Source organism: Artibeus jamaicensis, unplaced genomic scaffold, assembly GCF_021234435.1.
Source record: "Artibeus jamaicensis isolate MK-2021 breed Jamaican fruit bat unplaced genomic scaffold, CSHL_Jam_final scaffold_847, whole genome shotgun sequence".
Taxonomy (NCBI): Eukaryota; Metazoa; Chordata; class Mammalia; order Chiroptera; family Phyllostomidae; genus Artibeus; species Artibeus jamaicensis.
The window spans coordinates 780,436-804,824 of record NW_026522057.1 but is presented as its reverse complement, the minus strand read 5'-3'; the positions used below and the strand labels follow the sequence as shown (position 1 = coordinate 804,824).

The following is a 24,389-nucleotide window of genomic DNA, read 5'->3' as shown; positions in this document are numbered from 1 at the left end:
CATACTGTTTCAGCATACACTTACCCTTATTGTAGCACATATCAATACTTCATTTCTTTTTATGGCTGAGTAATACACTGTTGCATGCATATACCATATTTTGTTTATCCACTCATCAGCTGATGGGCATTTGGGTTTCTACCTTTTGGTGATTGGGATAGTGCTGCCATAAACATTCGTGTGCAAGTTTTTGTGTGAACACCTGTTTTCAGGTTTTTGTGTGTGTGTGTGTGTGTGTGTGTCCAGAATTTGTCCAGCCATGTAATATGAAAAATAGAGACATTTATTGAAGAAGATACAAGATACAAGAAACACTGTACACAGGGCAATGATGTCTCAGTCCTGTTCAAACTAAGACACTTTGGGACCCACAGTTCTCCCAGTTGCCATCAGCTGTCCCCTTTCCTTTTCTTTTTTAAAAGATTTTATTTATTTATTTATTTTTTAGAGAGGGACAGGGAGGGGGAAAGAGAGGGAGGAAAACATCAATGTGTAGTCGCCTCTCGTGTGTTCCCTACTGGGGGCCCACAACCCAGGATGTGCTCTGATTGGGAATTCAACTGGTGGCCCTTTGTTTCGCCAGCCAGCACTCAGTCCACTGAGCCACACCAGCCAGGGCTTGTTTCTAATTTCTTCTTGAGCTCTCCTACCTCATTAGTGAGTTTATCTAATTCTGATTCATGTTTTGTGGCATAAACATTTTAAGTAATTTCTTTAAACTAAGAAGCTCATAGTTTAAAAGAAGAAACAATAAAAGTACAAAATGACAAGTACAACAACAGGAATATACATTGTTTATAAAAGTATCAAAGGCAGAGAGACCTTCTCTCTGCTGAAGTCTGTAAAAGAGTCTTGAAGGAGGTGACATCTGAGCTGGATTTCCAAAGACAAATGGAGCTTTTGCCAGACAGATTATGGGGGGGGGAGATATGACAAAATTATAAATAAATGGCATACTATTTGAAAAACACATTAGACATGATAAAAATCAGTAAACCCATATCCTTACAACATAAAATACATTAGTTCTTAGAGTATATGGCAAATCTCACTCCAAATCCCATCATCTCCTTCATATTTGTATTGCTTGATCCTACTCTTTTATAACATTACCATGATTATAGTTCCATTCTAATTTAATCGGGATATCCCTCTTAAGTGATTTTAAAAAATAGTATGGTACAGAAGGATAGCCTAGTGTATTTATCTGCATTTTTGCTTACTGTGTTCTTTCTCTTTTCCTCCTTAGGTTTTTTTTTTTTTTATTTCTGCTTAAAGAACTTCTTTTATCTATTCTTTTAGGTCTTCTGCTGACAAATTCTCTTAGTTATCCTTATTCCTAAGGGTTATTTTTGTTGGATATTGCTTTTGGTTAACAGTTCTTTTGTTTCAGCACTTACATAATACTATGCTACCTTATTCTGGACTTTATGGTTTCTGATGAGCTGTCTGCTGCCTTTTAAAGTAATTTTTTTCTTTAGGTGGAGTGTTATTTTTCTCTGGCTGCTTTCATATTTTTCTTTTTTAAAAAAATTTTATTCATTTTCAAGAGAGGGAAAGGGAGGGAGAAAGAGAGGGACAGAAACATCAATGTGTGATTGCCTCTCCTGGGCCCCCCCAACTGGGGACTTGGCCCACAAGGCATGTGTCCTGACTGGGAATTGAGGGAGTGACCATTTGCTTTGCAGGCCTGTGGCACTCAGTTCACTGAGCCACACCAGGCAGGGCTTTTTTCTTTTGTTTATAATTTTTTAGAATTATAATTATGTTTTAGTCATTTCTTTGGGTTTATTCTGTTTGGGGTTCACTCAGTTTCTCAGATATGTAGATTTATGTCTTCTTAACATGTTTGGGAAGCTTCTAGCTATTATTCTAGAACTTTTTTAGCCTTGTTCTATGTGTACTTTCCTCTTAGACTTCAATGAAAGAGACTTTAGATGAATTATAGTTCCATAGGTCCCTGAGTCTCTGTGTATTGTTTTCAGTCTTTTTTATCTTTGCTGTTCATATTGAATAATTTTTGTTTATCTGTTTCCTAGTTTACTTTTTCTTTACTCTGTCCTCTTCATTCTTTTGGTTAGAGCCCTTAAACATATTTTTTGGTTAATACATATTTTTAGTTCTAAATTTGTTTTTTAAATTTGTCTTATTTCTTTGTTGAGACTTATTTTTTTAAAGAATTTATTTACTTATTTTTAGAGAGGGGAAGGGAGGGAGAAAGAAAGGGAGAGAAACATCAATGTGTGGTTGCCTTTTGGGCACCCTTACTGGGGACCTGGGCTGCAACCCAGGCATGTGCCCTGACTGGGAATTGAACCCACTGTTCTTTTGTTCTCAGGCTGGCACTCAGTCCACTGAGCCATACCAAACAGGGCGTGAGACTTATTTTTTAATTTGATTCAGTCATGTGTGTCTTTGCTCATTAAACGTATGTTTTATACCTTTTTTTGGCTCTTATTTCCTCTGTTACTGCCGCGTTTTGTGTTTAGTTGATTTTTTTTCTTTTTTGGTCTGGTGAACTATTTTGATTATGTCCCATTTCTTCTTGTGTATGCCTATATCTATATCTATCTATCTATCTATCTATCATCTATATACACACACACACACATGTTCTTTTTTTAGATATGTATTTTTTCTGGCCATGGGGATTACATGTGACATTGTAAATTTATAACAATTTATTTTGAATTTGTGCCAGTTTCAGTTGCATACAAAAACTGCTTCTATAGAGCTCTTTCCCCACCGTCTTTATGGTGTGATCAGAAATTATATCTTCATACATTGTGCTCGCAATAGCATAGATTTATAATTATTTCATGCATTTGTCTTTTAAATCATGTAGGAAATAAAAAGTGCACTTACAAACCAAAAATACTGGCCGTTATTTTTGCCCATGTAGTTGCCTTTATTGGAGATCTTTATATGTTCATCTGCCTTCAGGTTTTTGCTTCATGTCTTCATTTTAATCTGAAAGAGTCCTTTTGGGCAGTTGCAGTGGTAATGGATTCCCTCAACTTCTGTTTATTTGGCACTATCTTAATTTTCCCCTTATTTTTGGAAAGACAATTTTGCTGGATGTAGAATTCTGAGTTGACAGTTCTTTTTTACCAAGAGGTTTTCAGTCATACTCATTTGTGCATATTGTGATTGCCAAACCGTAAGTACTGCAGACTCGCAAGTGCTATTTTCAAGGCTCAGTAAAATAGAAAATTAAACACTTTTAAGTTATAGTGACCATAATAATTTTGCTTAAAGCAGCTATTCACACAAAAATTACTCAAAAAAGTTCACTAATGATTTCAATCATACTTTATGAATTGTTTCTTAAAGGTATTTTTTCTCTGAATTGTATGCATGTTCCCTAATTAACTATGGCCATCTCTATGAAGTTGTAAGTGCTAAAAGTAAATCTTTATTTTATAACATTTGTCAAGAATATATGGCTTTCTAAGTGAGATACTGTAAGAAATGAGACAGTATAACCAAATGTCACAACATTAAGCCTTTTCACATTGTATGAGATAATACATAACAAATTATAATTTAGTATCCCTGATCTTCAGAAGATATATGAAAAGAGGTAGAAAACTTTTATCTGGAAGATCTCATAGCGAAGCGAAGTTTTAGAAGGTTTGCCTTATTGATTAGCCCACCAAGCAAATGGCTACACATCTAATATTAAGAAGAAGCTTATTCAGGTAAGACAATAATTTAAAAAAACCTAAGCTGACATTTTTTTCTATCAGCACTTCGCATGTGTCCTGCTTCTTCTGGATTCCTTCTGTATCTGGTTCGGATGCAAAAGTGGCTGTTAATCTGTATGAGGGTCCCCTGTACATGATGAGTTGCATCCTTTGCTGCTATGAGTATTTTCTCTTTTGTTACTGGCTTTGAAAATGTGATGATAATATTGTCTCAGTGTGGATCTGGTTGAGTTTAACCTACTTGAAATTTGTTGAGCTTCTTGAACATGTAGATATTTGTCTTTCATTGAATTTGGGAAGTTTTGGGTCATAATTTCTTTAGATGTTCTCTTCCCCTTTCTTTTTTTTCTGGGGTTCCCTTATTTTATATATCATTTCTTCTGAAGATGCTCCACCACCCTCTAGACTCTCTTCACTTTTCTTCTGTTCTTCAGATTGTATAATGCAATTGTTCTGTCTTCAGGATTGCTAATTCTGTTTTAACTCAAATCGATTCTTTAAACACTCTTCTGAAATTTTTATTTTATTCTTTCCTTATCCAGAACTTCTTTTGGTTCCTTTTTTATAATTTCTGTCTTTTTGTTGATATTTTTATTTTGTTCATGCATTTCCCCCTGATTTTCTTTCATTCTTTGTACAGGTTTTTCTTTATATCTGTGAGCATATTTAAGATGGTGGATTTAGCCCTGGCTGGTGTGGCTCAGTTAATTGGAGCATCATCCCATACACCAAAAGTTTGTCGGTTTGATTCCCAGTCAGGGCACATGCCTGGGTTGAAGGTTCAGCCCCTGATTGGCGCGCATACAGAAGGCAGTCAGTTGATGTTTCTCTTGCACATTGATGTTTCTCTCCCTCTCTTTCTCCCTTCCATCCCCTCTCTCTAAAATTAAAAGAAAAAAAAAAGAAAATAATTTAAAAAATGACATTGGATTTAAAGTTTACTACTAAGTTCAATGCAGTGCTTTCTCAGGAATGGTTTCTGTTCATTTATTTTGATTCTTAAATGGACCATATTTTTGTATTTCTTTGTATGACTTGTGACCTTTTTTTTGTTGAAAAGTGAACATTTGAATAATGTTAACTCTGGAAATAAGCTCTCCTACCCAGGTTTTGTTGTTTTTTGATTGTTGAAGATGGTAGGTGACTGTTTGTTTAATGAGTTAGTTCACCAACCTTTTTTTCAGAAACTGTGTTCTTTGATATGAACACAATTCCTTAGCTTGTGTTTTGAGAGAGATTTCTCTGACCTCAAGAAGCTAAACAAACAAACTAACAAACCTCCCAGTCTTTATGGATTGAGTTTGTGCTGGGTTCTCCTTTAACACTTAGCTAGGGAGCCTGTATTGAACCTAGGGATCAGCCTCAGATGAAAACTTAGTCTTTTCAGGTATTTTCTGAGCATGCATTTTGCCCCAGCCTTTCAAAATAACCCTTTCAAAATGAGAGCAATTTGATTGCCCTCATTTCTCCTTTTCCTCCCAGACCTCAGGCGGTCTGTTTCTGGTCTCATTTGTAATCTTTTGCCCGGGTAGCTGTGGGTGTTTGGATTACCTTACAGTGTTTTTGAGCAATGCCTGCTGCTTTTCCACATTGAGCAAAATCTGGTGAAATAGAGAAGAGTGCCATGCATCAGTTCTTCAGGTAGTCCCCAGACAAGTTAGAACAAACATAAACAAAGATTTGCAAAGATCTGTTCTGCTTCTTCTGAAACCAAGTACCAGGGTCCCACGCTGGGGACATTGGCTGATGTCTTCAGGATTGCCTCCACATCAGGGAGTGTATAGGGCCCAAACCATGTGGCTCTGTTGAGCATCATCCTGTAAAATGGAAGCTCACCACTTTGATTTCTGGTCATGGGACATTCTCGGATTGCAGGTTTGGTCCTTGGTAGAGGTGCATGTGTCACTTATGACACAATCTTCACAATGGATCAGCATATCTGTGTGGTGGCATCATAGTGAAAGTTTTTGACCTAATCTGGCAGTGTTCAAATGTTAGCATTCTTCAAAATCACCTGGTGGCCTTGTTAAAATGCAGATTGCTGGTCTCCTTGTAACTGAAAAGGTAGTTTCAGCTTTGTGCCACAAGAATAGCCAAACTCATCAGACAGGTGCTGGTGCAAAAGGGGAGGGTTTTATCTAGGTGCCATGAGACCTGGGAGAATGGTGGACTCCCTTCTCAAAGGCAATTCTCCTTCCTGCTTCAGCCCACAATTCTTACAGGGATAGTGAGGCGGCGCTTTTTTCCTATGCAATTATATTCATAGCTTTGGATGCACTGGGGCTCAGTCCATTCATCTTTCTAGCTTTTGGAGTGCTCACTGTAAGAACCCCCCTCTGCCACCATCTTGGCCAATGGGGGAGACTCCCCTCTGCTCCCAGGGACTGTGTATGTAACATCTTCCCCCAGAATTTCTGATTTAGTAGATCTGGGGTGGGGCCTGAGAATTTGTGTTTCTGATAAGTTCACAAGTGGCACTGTTGCTGCTAGCCTGGGGACCTCATTTTGAGAGTTTAGTGCTTTAGGCTAACTTTTACCTTTTCCAGTATTTCTATTGGCACAGTCCATTTCTTTTTAAGGTGGCCTATTCACTGTTAGACAGTTCTTTCTTTTAACTCACCCTTTTGGTATTTTACCCAGTAGTTCTAATTCTGGCCTCTGAAGTAAGAAGACTACTCTCTTAGGAGATAGCCCTCATGTATTTGAAAAGAGCTATTCCTGTCCCCTTCCCTCCCCTCCCATTCCCTCTCTTCCCCTAGTCTTCCTGATTAAACATTTATAACTCCCATAATAGTTATTTGAAATGTACTGTAATTTTTAGTTATGATAATTTTTACTATTGCCATACCAGGGTTTTATTCATAAACTTGTTTTGCTTTCTGTATCCAGGCTTGAAAACGTTCCACCCAAGTCAGAAGCCTGCTAGTCATTTTAAGCTCCCCCTCCTCAAGGTTAACTTCCTATTTTGATTAGGAATTATTTGATAATAGAAGTGACAAACCAATTTGATCTCATTTAAGTAGAAAGGAAGAACTTATTATAAGGGTACTGTGGTATCCCATTGATCCTGAAAACGTGAAGTTTGTCTGTGCCTTATAAGTGATTAGAAATGGTAACTGGAAAACTGTAAGAAGTAAGTTAGTATGGCAGTCAGTAAGGATATTCTACTTCCTGTGCCCTTTTTCTTTCTCTCTTGGGTTACTTGTGGTTTTGTCATGTTTGCTTCATTCTCCTGTCCTGTCCTTTAATGACTTATTGGATAAATTCAATAATGTTCTGCTATTTTTGAAAGTTTAGTCTAGTTGAGCAAAAGACACAGGACACAGAACAGTTCATACTGAGTAATTCATATAAAGGTTTTCACTTTATATAATCTATCCAGTTAGACGCCTGGGTAGTGGTTATTCTGGAGGGATCTGGGTAGTGACTGGAAGGGAGCACAGGGACTTTCTGGGTTGCTTGGTTATGTCTTAAAAAAAATCTTGATCTGATTACATGCATATGCTTAAGTTGTAAAAATTCATTGAGATATCTGTATGTGTACTTTTATGAAATGACCAAGGTTCTTAAAGTAAAAGTTACAAAGATATCCTATTTTAAAAGTTAAATTTTATGTGCAATTTTATTTATATTTTCTTCTCTGTGCAAGGTTTTGACAGGGGACACTTGGTATAAGAAGAGGAATGACCCGCTTTCATTTTTCCTCTCTGTTTTCTGGCTTCTTTTCTTTGGTATGTCATAATAGGGAATAGGGATATTGGAAAGGATATGACTTTCTCTTAACTGGTGCTGATCTAGTTCTCTGTTGGTTGTTGTTCCTTTTATTTTTAAAGATTTTATTTATTTGTTTTTAAAGAGAAGGGAAGGGAAGGAGAAAGAGAGAAAGAAACATCGGTGTGAGAGAGAAACATTGACTGGCTGCCTGTTGTGTGCGTCCTGACTCGGGACCAAACCCAAAAAGCTCAGGCGTGTGCTCTGACAGGGAATTGAAGTGGTGACCTTTTGCTTTGCAGGATGATCCCGACCAACTGAGCCACACTGGTCGGGGCTTGGGTGTTGTTCCTTTCTGGCGAAGACTAATTGTTCATCCATTTGGTGTGACAGTCATCCAGTCAAGTGCCGGCTCTTTTATGGGATGGGACCTTTGCCTCTGTATTGCCTTCACGTAGGATATTACTTCAGTGTGGTATCTTCCAAGCCTTCTCGTTTTCCTCTACCCAAATCTTCTTGCTGGGTGTGCTGTTTCTGGGTGTGGCCAGGCCTTTTTTTGTGGGTTACTAGCATTAGTGTCCAAACCCCGCTTCCATCCATGATTTCTTCTTGATGCATAGGTACTGTTTCATTCTTGACATACCGAATAGTGGGAATTTAGTCTGCTCCTTTGCTGCCTTCTCTTTTCGTATTAACTACTGCTTCCAATTCTCCTTTCTCACGGCTCACATCAATTGCTTTAATTACACAGTACCTGAATATCCCCCTTTAATTTTTTATACATTTACTGCCAATTAAAAATACTTTTTCCTTTTATCAGTATTTTTCTTCATCAGCTTCACTTCTCTCTTTGTGCTTGGTCATTTGTAAAGTATATTCCAGATAGCTACCACCAACCAACATTAGTGCCTTCCCATGTTTGTGAACCTGCTAGTCATAGTATATAACCTTAGAGGCCTTTAAAAAAATCTTTTCTCAAGGAAGTGGACATTTTTCTATTTTTGTCCCTGTGGCTTCCAGTATTGGCCAAGATACCAGTCACTTGAGTCTTGTTCAAGTGGCTGGTAACACAGATTCAGGTATTTCTCTTTATGCTTCTCATTTTATCTTAGTACTTAAAAAGAGCTTATTTATTTTTAGAAAGAGGGGAAGGGAGAGAGAAAGAATTGGAGAGAAATATCAATGTGTGGTTGCCTCTTGCATGCTCCCAATTGGGGACCCAGGCTGCAACCCAGGCATGTGCCCTGACTGGGAATCTAACTGGCTACCTTTCACTTTTTGGGACGATGCTCAACCAACTGAGCAATACTGTTTAGGGCTTGTCTTAGTATTTTCTAGATCAGTTTGATATGTAGAGATGTTTAATATAAAGTTCTTAGACACTTTCAGAAAAGACATTAAAGACTTATATTTTATTTTTTTCTCTTTGAAGGATGTGATACCTGGACTTAGTCCCCTGCTCTTCCGGAAGCTCAGTAATCCTGATATATTTTCATCCACTGGAAAAGCTAAACTTCAGCGACAACTTAGCCAGGATGACTGTAAGTTATGGAGAGGGAGCCTGGCCAGTTCTTTGTCAGGTGAGTACCTAATTTTTTTTTTTAAAATGTGGTACTGTGTTGTGAATATTTAAAGGGATACCAACTGAATTGGTACTTAAAAAATGAATTGATTTTAGAGAGACAGAGGAAGGGAGAGGGAGAACGGATTGATTTGTTGTACCACTTATTTATGTTTTCTTTGATTGATTCTTGTATGTGCTCTGACCAGGGATCGAACCTGTAATGTTTTTGGTGTACGGGACCATATTCCAAGCAACTGAGCTACCCAGCCAGGGCTCTACTAAAGTCTTTACCCCCTAATTTAGCAGGTATATTGCAGTATATATGTGAAACTAATAAGGGAACCCGATTTCACTCTCCTCCCCCCAAAATGTAGTCTTAAGGAATTTTTATTTATTGATTGATTTGCAACTCTCTATTTCCACATTACACAGTAATAAAAATACATGTAGATTAAATCATAGTAGCCCCTTTCATCACCGCTCTTCACATTCATTAGAGCTTTCTTCACTTATCTTCTGACTGCTTCTTCTCTTTACCCTCACCGCTGCTGTCTTCTTTACTGTCTTAATCACCTTCCTCAAGATTTTAAGCTTTCTCCATTAGCAACATTTCTTTGTTAAGTGAGAAAAGCTTATTGGCTTCTGGATTTTCTGGTTCACAGATTAGGATCATCTGATGTCATATGTTAGCCAAATGGTAGCCTTGGGTCTTTTCTGCTTTCGGGAACCTGGGCTCTGGCTGAGAGAGGGTAGAGTGGGCTAGAGTCGTGTGAGAGGAGACTGAGGTTTGTGTCTCTGGGGAGAGAGATGAAGGGACAGCTGCCAGGTTCCTGTGCTGAGTCCCTCTCCTACGTCACAGACACCATCTTTCTTCAAGGAATTTTTAAATGGCCTGAAATTCTTATCCTGACCCTCTTCAAATCCATAGTTTAGTGGCGCAAGTATCGAAGAGCTTTAACAGGATGTGATAAACCCTATTACAGGGCAAGACTAGGGGTGGGGATGTGTGACTCATTTAGGCTCTCCAGAGGGACATTTTAAAGAACCTGAGACTCGTGGGTATAAGGCTCATCATGGCTGGTGTGTATGAGAGGAAGAATGAAGTAGACGGGGACTCCTTTTAAAGGCTAAAGGTTATGTCTGTGCATGTTCTGTGTATGTTAAGAGCAAAAAGAATCCTCGGGCTGCAACAAGAGTGTTGCTGATGGCCTGAAATAAGGTATTTGGTATTTGTAATAGTTTTAAAGACACTGGAAGTAAGAGGACAGACATTTCAGTCATCCCTGAAGGATCTTAGTTTGAATGAGGTTGGTGACTGGAGAAGACAAGTATATATTTATGAGAATTAGTTGGAAAGACTTGGGGGCACTATACATGAAAGCCCTAAACGAACCACTAGCTTTGGAGACAGATTCATTGAACACCAGAATAGTTCCTGGACCCACTAAATGTGTGACCTTGAGCAAATAACAAGCATGTATCTTGTAGGGCCATTGAGGGGATTAAGAGATAATCTAGAATGAATTTAGCAATTCTGGTACATGATCAATATACAGTAAATGTTATCAGTAGTCTGTATTGCCACATGTCCTACAATATATTTACATAAATATTCAGGTGGTTTTCCTTTGTGTGAATTCCTAGGCACTGAGCCTCCTTTTAGTCACTCTTTGGGGCCTGCAGAATTTATTCCTCTGGGGTTTTGTTTTCCTGATTAAAATTTGAAATGTGATCCAAAATTTCAATGCAAAAGCCCATTGACAGTAGTTTCTTTCAACCATTACTTACCTTGGTGGCACAGAGGGCTGACTGTCACACATCTGAGGTCCTGATGGAGGCAGGTTTCTTACTCAGGTGAAGGCATCTGAAAACTTTGTACGCAGACTCTCCACCTGGCACTTATTTTCTCTCTTTAGGAGGGCCAAGGATGCCCTCCTTTCAGGTTATCTTGGTGCTGCCTCTGTCCAAAGTTCACAACTGGCTGGTTTGCGTGTGTCTGGAACTTGGCCAGGCTCTGACAACCTGGCAGATACCGTAGGAGAAAGGGAAAAGCCCTTGATTTTACTTTCTTCTTTTCCCTCCCTCCAAACCACTTATATATACGCCATTCAACTTAAACATACATTAAAAAGATTTATATAAATATATCCAAATTTTTTTTGTTTTAAAAATAAGAAATGGGATGATATGCTCCCTACCTTCTGCTTTTTTCACTCAACAGGAAATAGTGGACATTTTTCTCCTGACTACATGTTGAGTGCTTCATTATTTTTATTGTTTTCAGTATTTCATTATGTGGATATTATTATTTCTTTAACTTGTAATGAACATTTGCCTTATTTCTAGTATTATGGTGAGAATCACTAAGGTGAAAACAGTCTACTTTTTTTTTTCGTTATACTACATTTTTACAGGTGGAATGCTGGGTTCAAATATATTCAAGTTAACATTTTAGTAAGTTTTGCTGAATTGTTCTCTAAATAGGTTGCATCACATTTTGTTTGTAGTGAAAGACCACGTAGTAGAAAAACCAAACCAAAACCTCCTTTTGCTCCTATCTTTATTATAGTGGGTATTTCCATGACAAATAGGATTTTGTCAGGAAGAGGAAGGTTTCCAAGTGGATAGGATAACCAGGATAAAGCCATGTGAAAGTGCAGGGCATAATACTGAAGTCAGTGAATGGGTATGAAACACTGGAAGGAGATGAGGCCAGTTAGATAATCTGGATTCATGGAGGGTCCTTGTAGTATTTTAAAAGTTTGGCTTAATTCTTTAGAAGTTTTTAAGGAAGGGAAAGACATGACCCCATTTGTTTTGGTTAGATCACGACCAGTGATGTGAAGAATGATGTGAAGAAGGGGTTGAACTGGGGCTTGTATCTCAGTTAGAAAGTTGTTGCAATTCTAGATACTCAGTCTTTATTAAGTGACTTTCTTGTAGTCTTTCAATGGGTGTAAGGTAGGCCAAATACATGGAGTCTTGTGAGAGTAGTGTGGATTCCGTGTTTGTCTTTAGGAAACCTAAGGGCCAGACTTGTCTAGGAGAATCTGTCAGCTCCACTCATGTTGCATTGAGTTGGTGAGAAACTCAGTAGGATGGAAGAGACTGGAAAACTAGCCTGCTAGGTTGGGTCTCAGGTTATGGGGTAGAGAGTAGCATGGTGGTGGATATTATAGAGAATTTGTAAATAGTTCATGGTTGGAATTTTTAAAGGGTTACAGATTCTGAAATGGATATGGAGGAACTTTGTTTTAGATTTGATGTAATTATCCACTTGATATCATTGTATATTTTCATTAACTAATTAATCCATAATTACAAGTATGTTTTCCAAACCTTGTGTTTGAAGGTAAGCAGCTGCTTCCCTTGTCCAGCAGCGTGCATAGCAGTGTGGGACAGGTGACTTGGCAGACTTCAGGAGAAGCATCAAACCTGGTTCGAATGAGGAACCAGTCCCTTGGACAGTCTGCGCCTTCCCTTACTGCTGGCTTGGTAAGTGTTAAAAGATGGTCCCTTGCTTTATGATGAATAAATCCTTGATTGTCATTTGTAATTGCCACATCAATTATTTTCCTTTTTAGGATTTGGGTAGTTTACTTTCTCAAAACGAAGAATAGAAAAAGAATGGAATTTGGATATATTCTGATTGTTCTCTTATATTGTCACTGATACTAATTGTGTACTGAGAATTATAAAAAAGATTCAATATGATTGTGACTTTGATGAATATATTTCCTGAGAAAGAGTTTTCTTATAGAAATGATTCTAAATCTCACCAAGTCATGTTGCTTCTGTGTACAACTCTGTGGTATATGTGTTTATTACATGAGATAAGGAACAGTTTTGCACCCATTGGGAATTTCAGTATATACTGAATGAAAGAATGAGCCTTTTCTTTGTTTCAGCTTTCTGTGATAGACAGGACCTAACAAAGGTTAAACTGCGTACTCTTGGCAGGTGATTTTCTGCCTGTGATTGTGTCTTGTACCCTTTTACCCCCCATGGCCCTGCTACTTGACTTACCACACATTGACTTTCTGCTAATCTCACACTTTTCCCTCTATCCATAGAACAAAGCACACTAGTGTTTGTAGGGCACAATAACAGAAACTTGTTCCCATTAAATTACGATCTAATATACTGTGTGGGAGTATGAGTCTTTTGGGTTGGCATATATGAAGAAGAAAGCTTTGTTGACTTGTTCATTCTGGGAAGTTGGAATAGGGGAAGAAGTCTTCTTACAATCGGTAAAAAGTTAATTTTTGGACCAAAACATTTTGTTATATGACCTGAAGTTTGTGATTCTTAGGCCACAGAGAGAATCAGGATCAGAAACTTCCCTCCTTCCCCAACTTTTTATTTTGAACATTTCAAACTTAAAGAAGAATGGAAAGAATGGTACAGTGAATACCCATAAAAGCTTATTTACATTGACCAGTTTTGTTGTAATTTTATATTATGCTTCTTTTTATCTTTGTGTATGTATATAATTTTTTCCCTGAAACAGTTCAAAGCAAATCATAGACATTATGATGCCTCACCCTTAAGTATTTCTCCTAAGATGAAGGACAGTCTCCTAAAAAACTATACTATATATGGTTGCCTCTCGTGCATCCTCTGCTGGGAACTGGCCTGCAACCCAGGCATGTGCCCTGACTGGGAATCGAATCGTGATCCTCTGGTTCACAGGCCCGTGCTCAATCCACTGGGCTACATCAGCCAGGGCAGAATGTTTCATTTTAAGGTGATATGTTGCAGAGGGAATTCCTTAGTCTAGACCAGGGGTCCCCAACCTCTGGGTCATGGACTGGTACCAGTCCTGGCCTGTTAGGAATTAGGCTGCACAGCAGGAGGTGAGCTTGAATGTAATGCGGTTGAATCATCCTGAAACCACCTTTACCCTCTCCTGGTCTGTGGAAAAATTGTCTTCCAGGAAACTGGTCTTTGGTGACAAAAAGGTTGGGGACTGCTGACCTAGATCAACTGAAGTAGAATATTCCTGAATTACTTTAAAAACAAAAAACCTTATTGAGATATAATTCACATATCATACATAGAATTCATCCATTTAAATTGTACAATTCAGTGATTTTTTAGTATATTCACATATATATGCGCAGCCATCCCTGTAGTCAATTTTAAATATTTTCAGCACTTCAGAAAAAAATCCGTGTACTCTTTAGCTGCCACCTCCTTATCTTCTCACCCCTTCTGATCCTACGTAACCACTAATTTACCTTTCGTTTCTATAGATTTGCCTATTCTGTACATTTTATAGAAATTAAATTACATAATATATGTGTCTTTTTTGTCTGGCTTCTTTCATTTAGCATACTTCTGGCTGTGACATTTCTGAAAAATCTGTCCTCAGTATACTCTCATTTGTGAATAGAGTTATGGCTATACAAGCTCTGTCCAGAAGGCATCCAGTAATGTACTATGAAAAATAGAGAAATTTATTGAAGAAGATACAAGAAACATTGTGCATAGGACAGTGACACCTCAGTCCCTTTCAAAGTAGGCATGTTGGGACCTCACACAGTTTTCCCAATCACCATCAGCTTCCCTGTTGTATTCTCCTGAATCTCATGGCTGGTCTGAAAGCTCTTCCCTTCTAGAGGTGGTTTTAGTTTTGGGAAAAGCCAGAAATTGCAGTGTACCAAATATGGGCTGTGGACAGGCTGAGTCACCTTGGTAATTTGATGTTTCACCAAAAACTGCATGAGATGTGAGGAATGAGTGGGCACATTGTCATGATGAAGCTGCCAATCATTGGGTACCCATAGCTGTGTCCTTCTGAATCATCCAAATAGTTTCTGTGGAGGAATGTTCAAGGTTAATGCGGACTTCCGCCAAGATGGAGGCATAGGTGGATGTGCCGTGCCTTCTCACACAACCAAGTTTAGAGACCACTTAATATTAGCAACAGAAAACACAGCCAGAACACGGAAAATTGAACTTTTCGGAAGTCCGTTAACAACAAATTCTTTTTTTTTTTCTTTTTTTTGTTTTTGTTTTTTTTTTAATTTATTTTTTTAAATTGATTATGCTGTTACAGTTGTTCTATTCCCCCCTTCATTCCCCTCCACCCTGCACACCCATCCCCACCATTACCCCCCTTTAGTTTATGTCCATGTGTCTCAAGTCCTTTAGGTTCTATATTTCCCATGCTATTCTTGCCCCCCCCATCTATTTTCTATCTACTGTCTATGCTACTTATTTTCTGTACCTTCTCCCCCCATCTCCTCCTCCCACTCCCCTGTTGCTAACCCTCCTTGAGATCTTCATTTCTATGTTTCCACTCCTGATCTAGCTGTCCTTTTAGTTTGCTTTCGTTTTAGGTGTGGTTGTTAATAACTGTGAGCTTGTTGTTCTTTCACTGTTCATGTTTCTTTAACTTCTTTTTCTTAGATAAGTCCCTTTAACATTTCATATAATAAGGGCTTGGTGATGATGAACTCCTTGAATTTGATCTTATCTGAGAAGCACCTTATCTGTCCTTCCATTCTAAATGAAAGTTTTGCTGGATAGAGCAATCTTGGTTGTAGGTCTTTAGATTTCATGACTTGGAATATTTCTTTCCAGCCCCTTCTTGCCTGTAAGGTCTCTTTTGAGAAATCCGCTGACAGTCTGATGGGGACTCCTTTGTAGGTGATTGTCCCCTTAGCTCTTGCTGCTTCTAGGATTCTCTCCTTCATTTTAATTTTGGCTAATGTAATTATGATATGCCTTGGTGTGTTTCTTCTTGAGTCCAACTTTTTTGGTACTCTCTGAGCTTCTTGGATTTCCTGGAAGTCTATTTCCTTTGCCAGATTGGGGAAATTTTCTTTTATTATTTGTTCAAATAAGTTTTCCACTGGTGGTTGTGTCTTTCCCCCCTTCTGGTACCCCTATAATTCGGATATTGGAGCGTTTAAAGATGTCCTGGAGGTTCCTAAGTCTCTCCTCATTTCTTTGAATTCTTGCTCCTTGACTCTTTTCTGTTTGGCCATTATTTGCTTTCTTCTGGTCCACTCCATTGATTTGAGTCCCAGTTTCCTTTTCAACGCTATGGGTTTCCTGTGGAATTCCATTCATTTCCATTAGTTTAGCCTTCATATATTTGTCTAATTTGTCGGTATAATCAACCAGATCTGTGAGGATCCTGATGACCAGTGTTTTAAACTGTGCGTCTGAGAGTTTTGCTATTTCTTCGTCGCTTAGATTTATCTCTGGGGCTTTGAGGTCTTCCTGCGACATTTTTGGTCTGTTCTGGCCCTTTAAATGTGAGAAGCGGAGCCTTGGACCCCCAGGTCGCTGGGTTGTGACGCTGTATGTGGGGGCGTGGTCAGAGCGGGGAAATGGCGGCGCCCTCTACCACCGCTTGCCGCGGGGACGCTGGGCCCCGGTCCAACCGCCCACTCCCTCGCCTGTCCGCTCGCCCGCAACCGCAGTCAACACGCAGCACCGCCTCCCCACTGTCTCCTCTGCAGTCGCTCACCCGGTGGGTTGCTCGGTCGCTCACTAGGTCCAGTCCTGCGTTTGGAACCCGTGCGTCTGGATTCGCGCGTCTGGATTCCGCGCCCGGTCCGACTCAGTCCTCCTGTGCAACCCCTCACGAGACGCCGGTTTCACCCCTTACTGGTCGGGCTGAAGAATTTGTTGTTAATGGACTTCCAAAAAGTTCAATTTTCTGTGTTCTGGTTGTGTTTTCTGATGCTAATATTTAGTTGTCCCCAAACTTGGTTGTGTGAGAAGGCACGGCACATCCACCTATACCTCCATCTTGGCGGAAGATCAACAACAAATTCTTCAGCCTGACCAGTAAGGGGCGAAACCAGCGGCTGGTGAGGGGTTGCACAGGAGGACTTGGTCAGACGGACTCAGGCGCAGAATCCAGATGCGCGGAATCCAGGTGCAGGGTTGGACTTAGTGAGCGACCGAGTGAGCCACCAGGCGAGCGACCGTGAAGGAGACAGCGGGGAAGCGGTGCTGCATGTTGACTGTGGTTGCCCATTTGTGCACGAGCGGACAGGCGAGGGAGTGGGCAGTTGGACCGGGGCCCGGCGGTCCCCGTGGCAAGCGGCAGTGGAGGGCGCTGCCATTTCCCTGCTCTGACCACGCCCCCACATACAGCGTCAGAACCCAGCGACCTGGGAGTCCAAGGCACCGCTTCTCACACTTACAGGGCCAGAACAGACCAAAAATGTCGCAAGTTCTCAAAGCCCCAGAACCCATAGATCTAAGCGATGAAGAAATAGCAAAACTCTCAGACGCACAGTTTAAAACACTGGTCATCAGGATCCTCACAGAACTGGTTGATTATAGCCACAAATTAGACAAATATATGAAGGCGAAACTAATTGAAATGAATGGAATTGCACAGGACACCAATAGCAATGAAAAGGAAACTGGGACTCAAATCAATGGAGTGGACCAGAAGAAAGCAAATAATGGCCAAACAGAAAAGAGTGAGGAAGCAAGAATTCAAAGAAATGAGGAGAGTCTTAGGAACCTCCAGGACATCTTTAAACGCTCCAACATCCGAATTATAGGGGTACCAGAAGGCGGAAAGGCACAGCCACCAGTGGAAAACTTATTTGAACAAATAATAAAGGAGAATTTCCCCAATCTGGCAAAGGAAATAGACTTCCAGGAAATCCAGGAAGCTCAGAGAGTCCCAAAGAAGTTGGACCCAAGAAGGAACACACCAAGGCACATCATCATTACATTAGCCAAAATTAAAATGAAGGAGAGAATCCTATAAGCAGCAAGAGGTAAGGGGACAGTCACCTACAAAGGAGTCCCCATCAGACTGTCAGCGGATTTCTCAAAAGAGACCTTACAGGCAAGAAGGGTCTGGAAAGAGGTATTCCAAGTCATGAAAGGCAAGGACCTACAACCAAGATTACTCTATCCAGCAAAACTTTCATTTAGAATGGAAGGACAGATAAGGTGCTTCTCAGATAAGATCAAATTCAAGGAGTTCATCATCACCAAGCCCTTATTGTATGAAATGTTAAAGGGACTTATCTAAGAAAAAGAAGTTAAAGAAACATGAAAAGTGAAAGGACGACAAACTCACAGTTATTAACAACCACACCTAAAACAAAAGCAAACTAAAAGGACAGCTAGGTCAGGAGTGGAAACATAGAAATGAAGATCTCAAGGAGGGTTAGCAACAGGGGAGTGGGAGGAGGAGATGGGGGGAGAAGGTACAGAAAATAAGTAGCATAGAGAGTAGATAGAAAATAGATGGGGGCCAAGAATAGCATGGGAAATATAGAATCTAAAGGACTTGAGACACATGGTCATAAACTAAAGGGGGGGTAATGGTGGGGATGGGGGGGTAGGGTGGAGGGGAATGAAGGGGGGAATAGAACAACTGTAACAGCATAATCAACTAAAAAAAAGAATAATAAAAAAAAAGGTTAATGCAAAATCTGATGCAGATTTGTTGCTCTGCTCCCTCAGTCATTTTGAATGTGATGACCACACAGTACACATGTTCACTCAGTAGCGTGTACTGCCCCCCACTGACAAGTACAGTGAAGTTGTCATGGTTCCTGCTTGCACATTCTAGTCTTCTTTCCTTGGCTGCTAGGTTACATCAATATCATGTAAACTGTTCTCATAATATTAACAATGGCTGGACTTTTTCCAGACAGACCTCTTATATAGTACATATACCCAGCCTCCAAATAGTTTTTGGGTCAACAAGATTCGCATATATCAAAACAACTAATTTTTATTTTTTTTAAATTATTTATTGTTTAGAGAGCGGGGATGGTGGGGGGAAGGAGGGGAAGAGAAACGTCAGTGTGTGGTTGCCTCTCATACACCCCCTATTGGGGACCTGGCCTGCAACCCAGGCATGTGCCCTGACTGGGAATCGAACCCAGTACTCTTTCATTCTCAGGCCGGCACTCAGTCCACCGAGCCACACCAGCCAGGGCAAAACAACTAATTTTTAAATAAAAAATAACCTTTAATGAAATGTTCATTATGACTTAAAAACTAAGTAAAAGGGGAACAGTAATTATACTGGGGATAATTATTGTGGAGATAACTTGCAAGAAGCTAGACTTGACTAGAGTTTGGAGAACGGGTAGTTAAAAGTCTTAATGTAGCAAATATTTTCATTTGAAGGGCATCCAGATGATATATTTATGAAGAGATTTTAAAAAAATTAGCTTACTGGGTAAAGTCGTAGAAAAAATGCTTATTACATATGCTGATACCACATTTCACAAGTTGAATGATAAATTCAGTGAGAGCCTCACAGAAATGATGGTTCAGGGAGAATGAGCAAAATGAGATTTAACGGAGGGAAATATAAATTCTGTAAAATGACACTCAAATTTCAAGACATTTTCATCACTCTAAAAGAAAAAAATCTTCATTAAAAAGTCACTCCCATTTCACCTTTACCTTCAACCTGACAACTACCAGTTTGTGTTCTCTATTTATGAATGACCTATTCTGGATATTTTATGTAAATGGAATTATATAATATGTGTGACTTTGTGTTTGTCTTCTTTCATTTGGCATGATGTTTTTGAGGTTTATCCACATTGTAGCATGTATCAGCATTTTATTCCTTTTTATGGCATAATAGGATCCCTTTGTAGTGATATACCACATTTCATTCATCCATTCATTTGTCAATGGAGATTTGGGTTGTTTCTACGTTTTGGCTATTGTGAACAGTGTCGCTATGAGCATTCAAGTACAGAATTTGTTTGAGTTCCTGATTTCAGTTCTTTTGGGTATGTACCTAGGAGTACAGTTGTTAGGTCACATGGTAATTATGCGTGTAACTTTTTGAGGAACTACTAAACTGATTTCCACAATGGCAACATCATTTTGCATTCCTATCAGCAATGTCTGAGGTTTCCAATTTTTCTGCAGCTTCATCAATACTTGTTATTTTCTGTTTTCTTAAACAATATAGCCATTCTAGTGGGTGTTAAGTGGTATCACATTGTGACTTTGATTATTGTTGTATTTTTAATTTAATAATATTTAAGAACTTTTTTTAGAGGTGGCACATATGCTTTTAAAGGAATTAAAAATCCAAGATATTACTTAGAACCTTTTCCAGGCATTCTTCTGATTATTATTTAATTTCCACATATGACTTCAAAGAGAAGCACCCATAGATATTTGTTTTACCTATTTCCGTATTATGGAGATTCCAAATTCAACAACTTCCCCTTTCAGTCTTACCTTTCTGTAGCTGTAACTTTGCATTTTTTATAATATATTTTATTGATTATGCCATTACAGTTGTCCCATTCCCCCCACCCTGCATACCCCCTCCCACCCACAGTCCCCCCTGTAGTTCATGTCCATGTGTCATAAGTTCTTTAGCTTCTACATTTCCCATACTGCTCTTGCCCTCCCGTGTATTTGCTCACCACTGTCTACACTACTTATTCTCTGTACCTTCTACCCCCCTCTCCTCCTACTCCCATGTTGCTAACCCTCCATGTGATCTCCATTTCTGTGGCTCCTCTCCTGTTCTGGCTGTCCGCTTAGTTTGCTTTTGTTTTAGGTGTGGTGTTAATAACTGTGAGTTTGCTGTCCTTTCACTGTTCATATTTTTTATCTTTTTTTTCTTAGGTAAGTCCCTTTAACATTTCATATAATAAGGGCTTGGTGATGATGAACTCCTTGAAGTTGACCTTATCTGAGAAGCACTTTATCTGCCCTTCCATTCTAAATGAAAGCTTTGCTGGATAGACCAATCTTGGTTGTAGGTCCTTGCCTTTCATGAGTTGGAATACTTCTTTCCAGCCTCTCTTGCCTGTAAGGTCTCTTTTGAGAAATCCGCTGACAGTCTGATGGGAACTCCTTTGTAGGTGACTGTTCCCTTATCTCTTGCTGCTTCTAGAATTCTCTCCTTCATTTTAATCTTGGGTAATGTAATTGTGATGTGCCTTGGTGTGTTCCTCCTTGGGTCCACCTTCTTTGGGACTCTGAGCTTCCTGGACTTCCTGGAAGTCTATTTCCTTTTCCAGATTGGGGAAGTTCTCCTTTATTATTTGTTCAAAGTTTTCCACTTGTAGCTCTTCCTCTTCCCCTTCTGGTACCCCTATAATTCAGATGTTGGAACATTTAAAGATGTCCTGGAGGTTCCTAAGCCTCTCCTCATTTTTTTGAATTCTTGTTTCTTCTTTCTTTTCTGTTTGGTTGTTTCTTCCTTCTGGTCCAGTCCATTGATTTGAGTCCCAGTTTTCTTTTCATCACTATTGGTTCCCTGTGCATTTTGCTTCATTTCACTTAGTGTAGCCTTCATTTTTTAATCTAATTTGCAACCAAAATCTGCCAGTTCTGTGAGCATCCTGATCACCAGTGTTTTGAACTGTGCATCTGATAGTTTGGCTGTCTCTTTGTTTCTTAAAAGTATTGGCTCTGGGGCTTTGATTTGTTCTTCTGTTGGAGCCATAATTTTTTGGTCTGGTTGCACCTGTTAAGTAGTGAGGGGCAGAGCCTTAGGTGTTCACCAGGGTGGGGCAACCCACTTGCTGGGTTGTGTTGCTATATGTGGGGGCAGAGTCTGATAGGGAAAAATGGTGCTTGCTCCACTCTCTGTCAGATTTTGGTCCCCTCCGCTGCTTCCCCCTAGCCAACTGGGCCTTTCTGGTGCTGATTCCTGCGTTGGTGGGCTTGTATATGTTCTAGGACCCTGGGGGGTCTCTCCCACGTACTCTCCTGTGAGTCTGGGAGTCTCTCCCTGCGCCTCAACCCCTCACAGGTGTTTTCAGTCAGTGTTCTGAGGCTTTATTTCCATGTCCTGAGACCCTGGGTTGCGTGGTCTGTCTCTCTCCCCAATTTCACCTGGTTTATCTGCATGTGAATGTGGGACTGCCTGGTCAGCCGCCTTGCGCACAGTGTCTCGCTTTACATTCACTGCCTCACTGGGTCTGCCTATTGTCACCCCGTGCCCACGTTCTGCCAGCTGCCACCTGTGCACCAAGGGTCCGCCCGCTGCTGTCTTGCGTGCCTGAGGTGCCTTTCGTGCCCGGTACCACCGCTTTTTGTGCCGAGACCTCTCTCTGTCCTGCTGTCTGACTCCACCCCACTTACCAGTCTGGATGAATGTGTCTATTTTATCTTTTTGGTTGTCTGACTTCCATACAGTTCAATTTTCTGTCAGTTCTGGTTGTTATTTTGTTTTTAAATTGTTGTTGTCCTTGTTTTGGATGTGTGAGGAGACACAGCGTGTCTACCTATGCCTCCATCTTGGCCGGTAGTCCACAAAGAAAGAATCTTAACAGCAGCAAGACAAAAGCAAGTAGTTACCTACCTGGGAGCTCCCAAAGACTGTCAGCTGATTTCTCAACAAAAATTGTAAGTCAGAAAGGAGTGGCAAGAAATTTTTAAAGTGTCGAAAAGCAAGGACTTGCAACCAAGATCCCTCTACTATGCAAAGGCATCATTTAGAATTTAAAGATGTATAAAGAGCTTCCCAAACGAGGAAAAGCTAAAAGGAGTTCATCACCACGAAACCAGTATTACATGAATTGTTAAAGGATCATCTTTAAGAAGAAGATCACATACCATTGTGGCTCATTTGGTTCAGTGTGTCATCCCATACACCAAAATGTTGCAGGTTTGATTCCCAGTCAGGGCAAATGCCTAGGTTACAGTTTTAATCCCTGGTCAGTGACCCTATTATTGTGGATGTTTCTCTGTTCCATCGATGTTTCTCTTTCTGTCTCCCCTCTTCCTATCTCTAAAAGCAATGACAAATGTTTTTGAGTGAGGAAAAAAATGAAGAAAAAATAAAATAAAATATGAATAATAATTTGGCAATAAATACATATCTATCAACAATTTAATCTAAAAATAAACAAGCAAATCAGAAACAGACTCATAGGTACAGAGAACATTTAAAGGGTTGCTAGATGTGAGGGGGTTTGGGGGATGGTGAAAAAGGTGAAGGGATTAAGACATACAAATTGGTTGTAACAGAACAGTCACAGGGACGTAAAGTACAGCATAGGGAATATTGTCAGTAATATTCTAATAAGTATATTTGGTGTTGGGTTGGGATAATCACCCAGAAAGTTACATAATATCCAATCACTGGGTTGTACACTTGAAACTAATATAATATTGTATGTCAACTAATTGAAATATAAAACATACTTAAAATAAAGCAAAAAATTACATTTGTCTTTTTCTTGTTGAATTGTAATAGTTTTTTATTTATAATTGATGCTAGACCCATATCCATTTTATGATTTGCAAATGCTTTCCTTCATTTTATATGTCTTTTCCATTTCAATTATGTTTGTTGATATATAAAATTTTTGAGGAAGTCAATTTTATTCATTTTTCTTTTGTTGCTTGCACTTTTTGTCTCATATTTAAGAATTCATTGCCAGATAAAAGTTCAGGAAGATTTACCCCTGTGCTTTCTACTTTGAGATTTACAGTTTTAGTTCTTACATTTACTTCACTGATCCATTTTGAGTTAATTTAAAAAAATTTTTATTTATTTGTCTTTAGAAGGGAAGGGAAGGAGAGAGGGAGAGAAACATCAGTGTATGGTTGCCTCTCGTGTGTCCCCTGCTGGGAAGTGGCCCCTGCTAGAAACTGGCCTGCAACCCAGGCATGTGCCCTGACTGGGAATCGAACTGCAATACTCTGGTTCACAGGCCCGTGCTCAATCCACTGAGCTATACTAGCCAGGGCTTGAGTTAATTTTTATATATGATGTGAAGTGGGGGGGGGCGCAAATTAATTCTTTTGCATGTGGTATCCATTTGTTAGATATTTTAACAGTTAGAAATAGACATTTCTCGAGTAAAGGAGATTAGTTTTAGAACTATAGATAGGAATTTGGATGTTGTGATCATACAAGAAAGTACAGGGAACAAAAAAATAATGTAGGGAAGCAGGAACAATTTATTTGTGAAAGGGCAAATGGTGTAAGATAGTGAAGCATTTAACTTAGTAGGGATTTTAACTTGAGAATTGCTGTACGTTCATTGCCTATTGATTTGAGAATTGCTGTATGTTCCACTCTTCTGTTTTAAAAGAGGAACTTGTTTCTAATGCCACCTAGTGTCTTTTCGAAGGTATGAGAATAATGTTTCAGAAGAGATTTTAAAATAAAACGATGGGAGAGTTTCATAGTTTGAACAGGATATTAACAGCCTAGTTGCTTATTCTCAAAAGCATTCTTAAGAGAGAAGCAAAAGAACAGACCAATTATTTTCCCTGAATAAATCAGAATTGAATTTTATCTTAAATTGTGAAACATTTTTATTGTATCTTCTGTAACACTTTGTAAAGTGTTTAAGGTATACTGCCTTAAAAAATAATGGCTTTCATGTTTTAAAAAGGCATTTATAATTTTTTTAGGATAAATTTGTTGACTGATACTATTGAAAGACAGCTTACTGAATATT

At 39.4% G+C, this 24,389-nt stretch overlaps 1 protein-coding gene across 11 annotated transcripts in view; it reads left to right on the top strand.

The window, feature by feature from the left end:
• The window catches only part of MAST2 (microtubule associated serine/threonine kinase 2), a 166,346-nt gene that overhangs the window by 11,171 nt on the left and 130,786 nt on the right, over nucleotides 1-24,389 (top strand). For all 11 annotated transcript variants that reach the window (XM_053660533.1, XM_037149817.2, XM_037149816.2 and 8 more), the window contains exons 2-3: nucleotides 8,851-8,998; nucleotides 12,335-12,477. In XM_053660533.1, coding sequence (XP_053516508.1) covers nucleotides 8,851-8,998; nucleotides 12,335-12,477 — 291 coding nt within the window. The remainder of the gene's footprint in view (nucleotides 1-8,850; nucleotides 8,999-12,334; nucleotides 12,478-24,389) is intronic.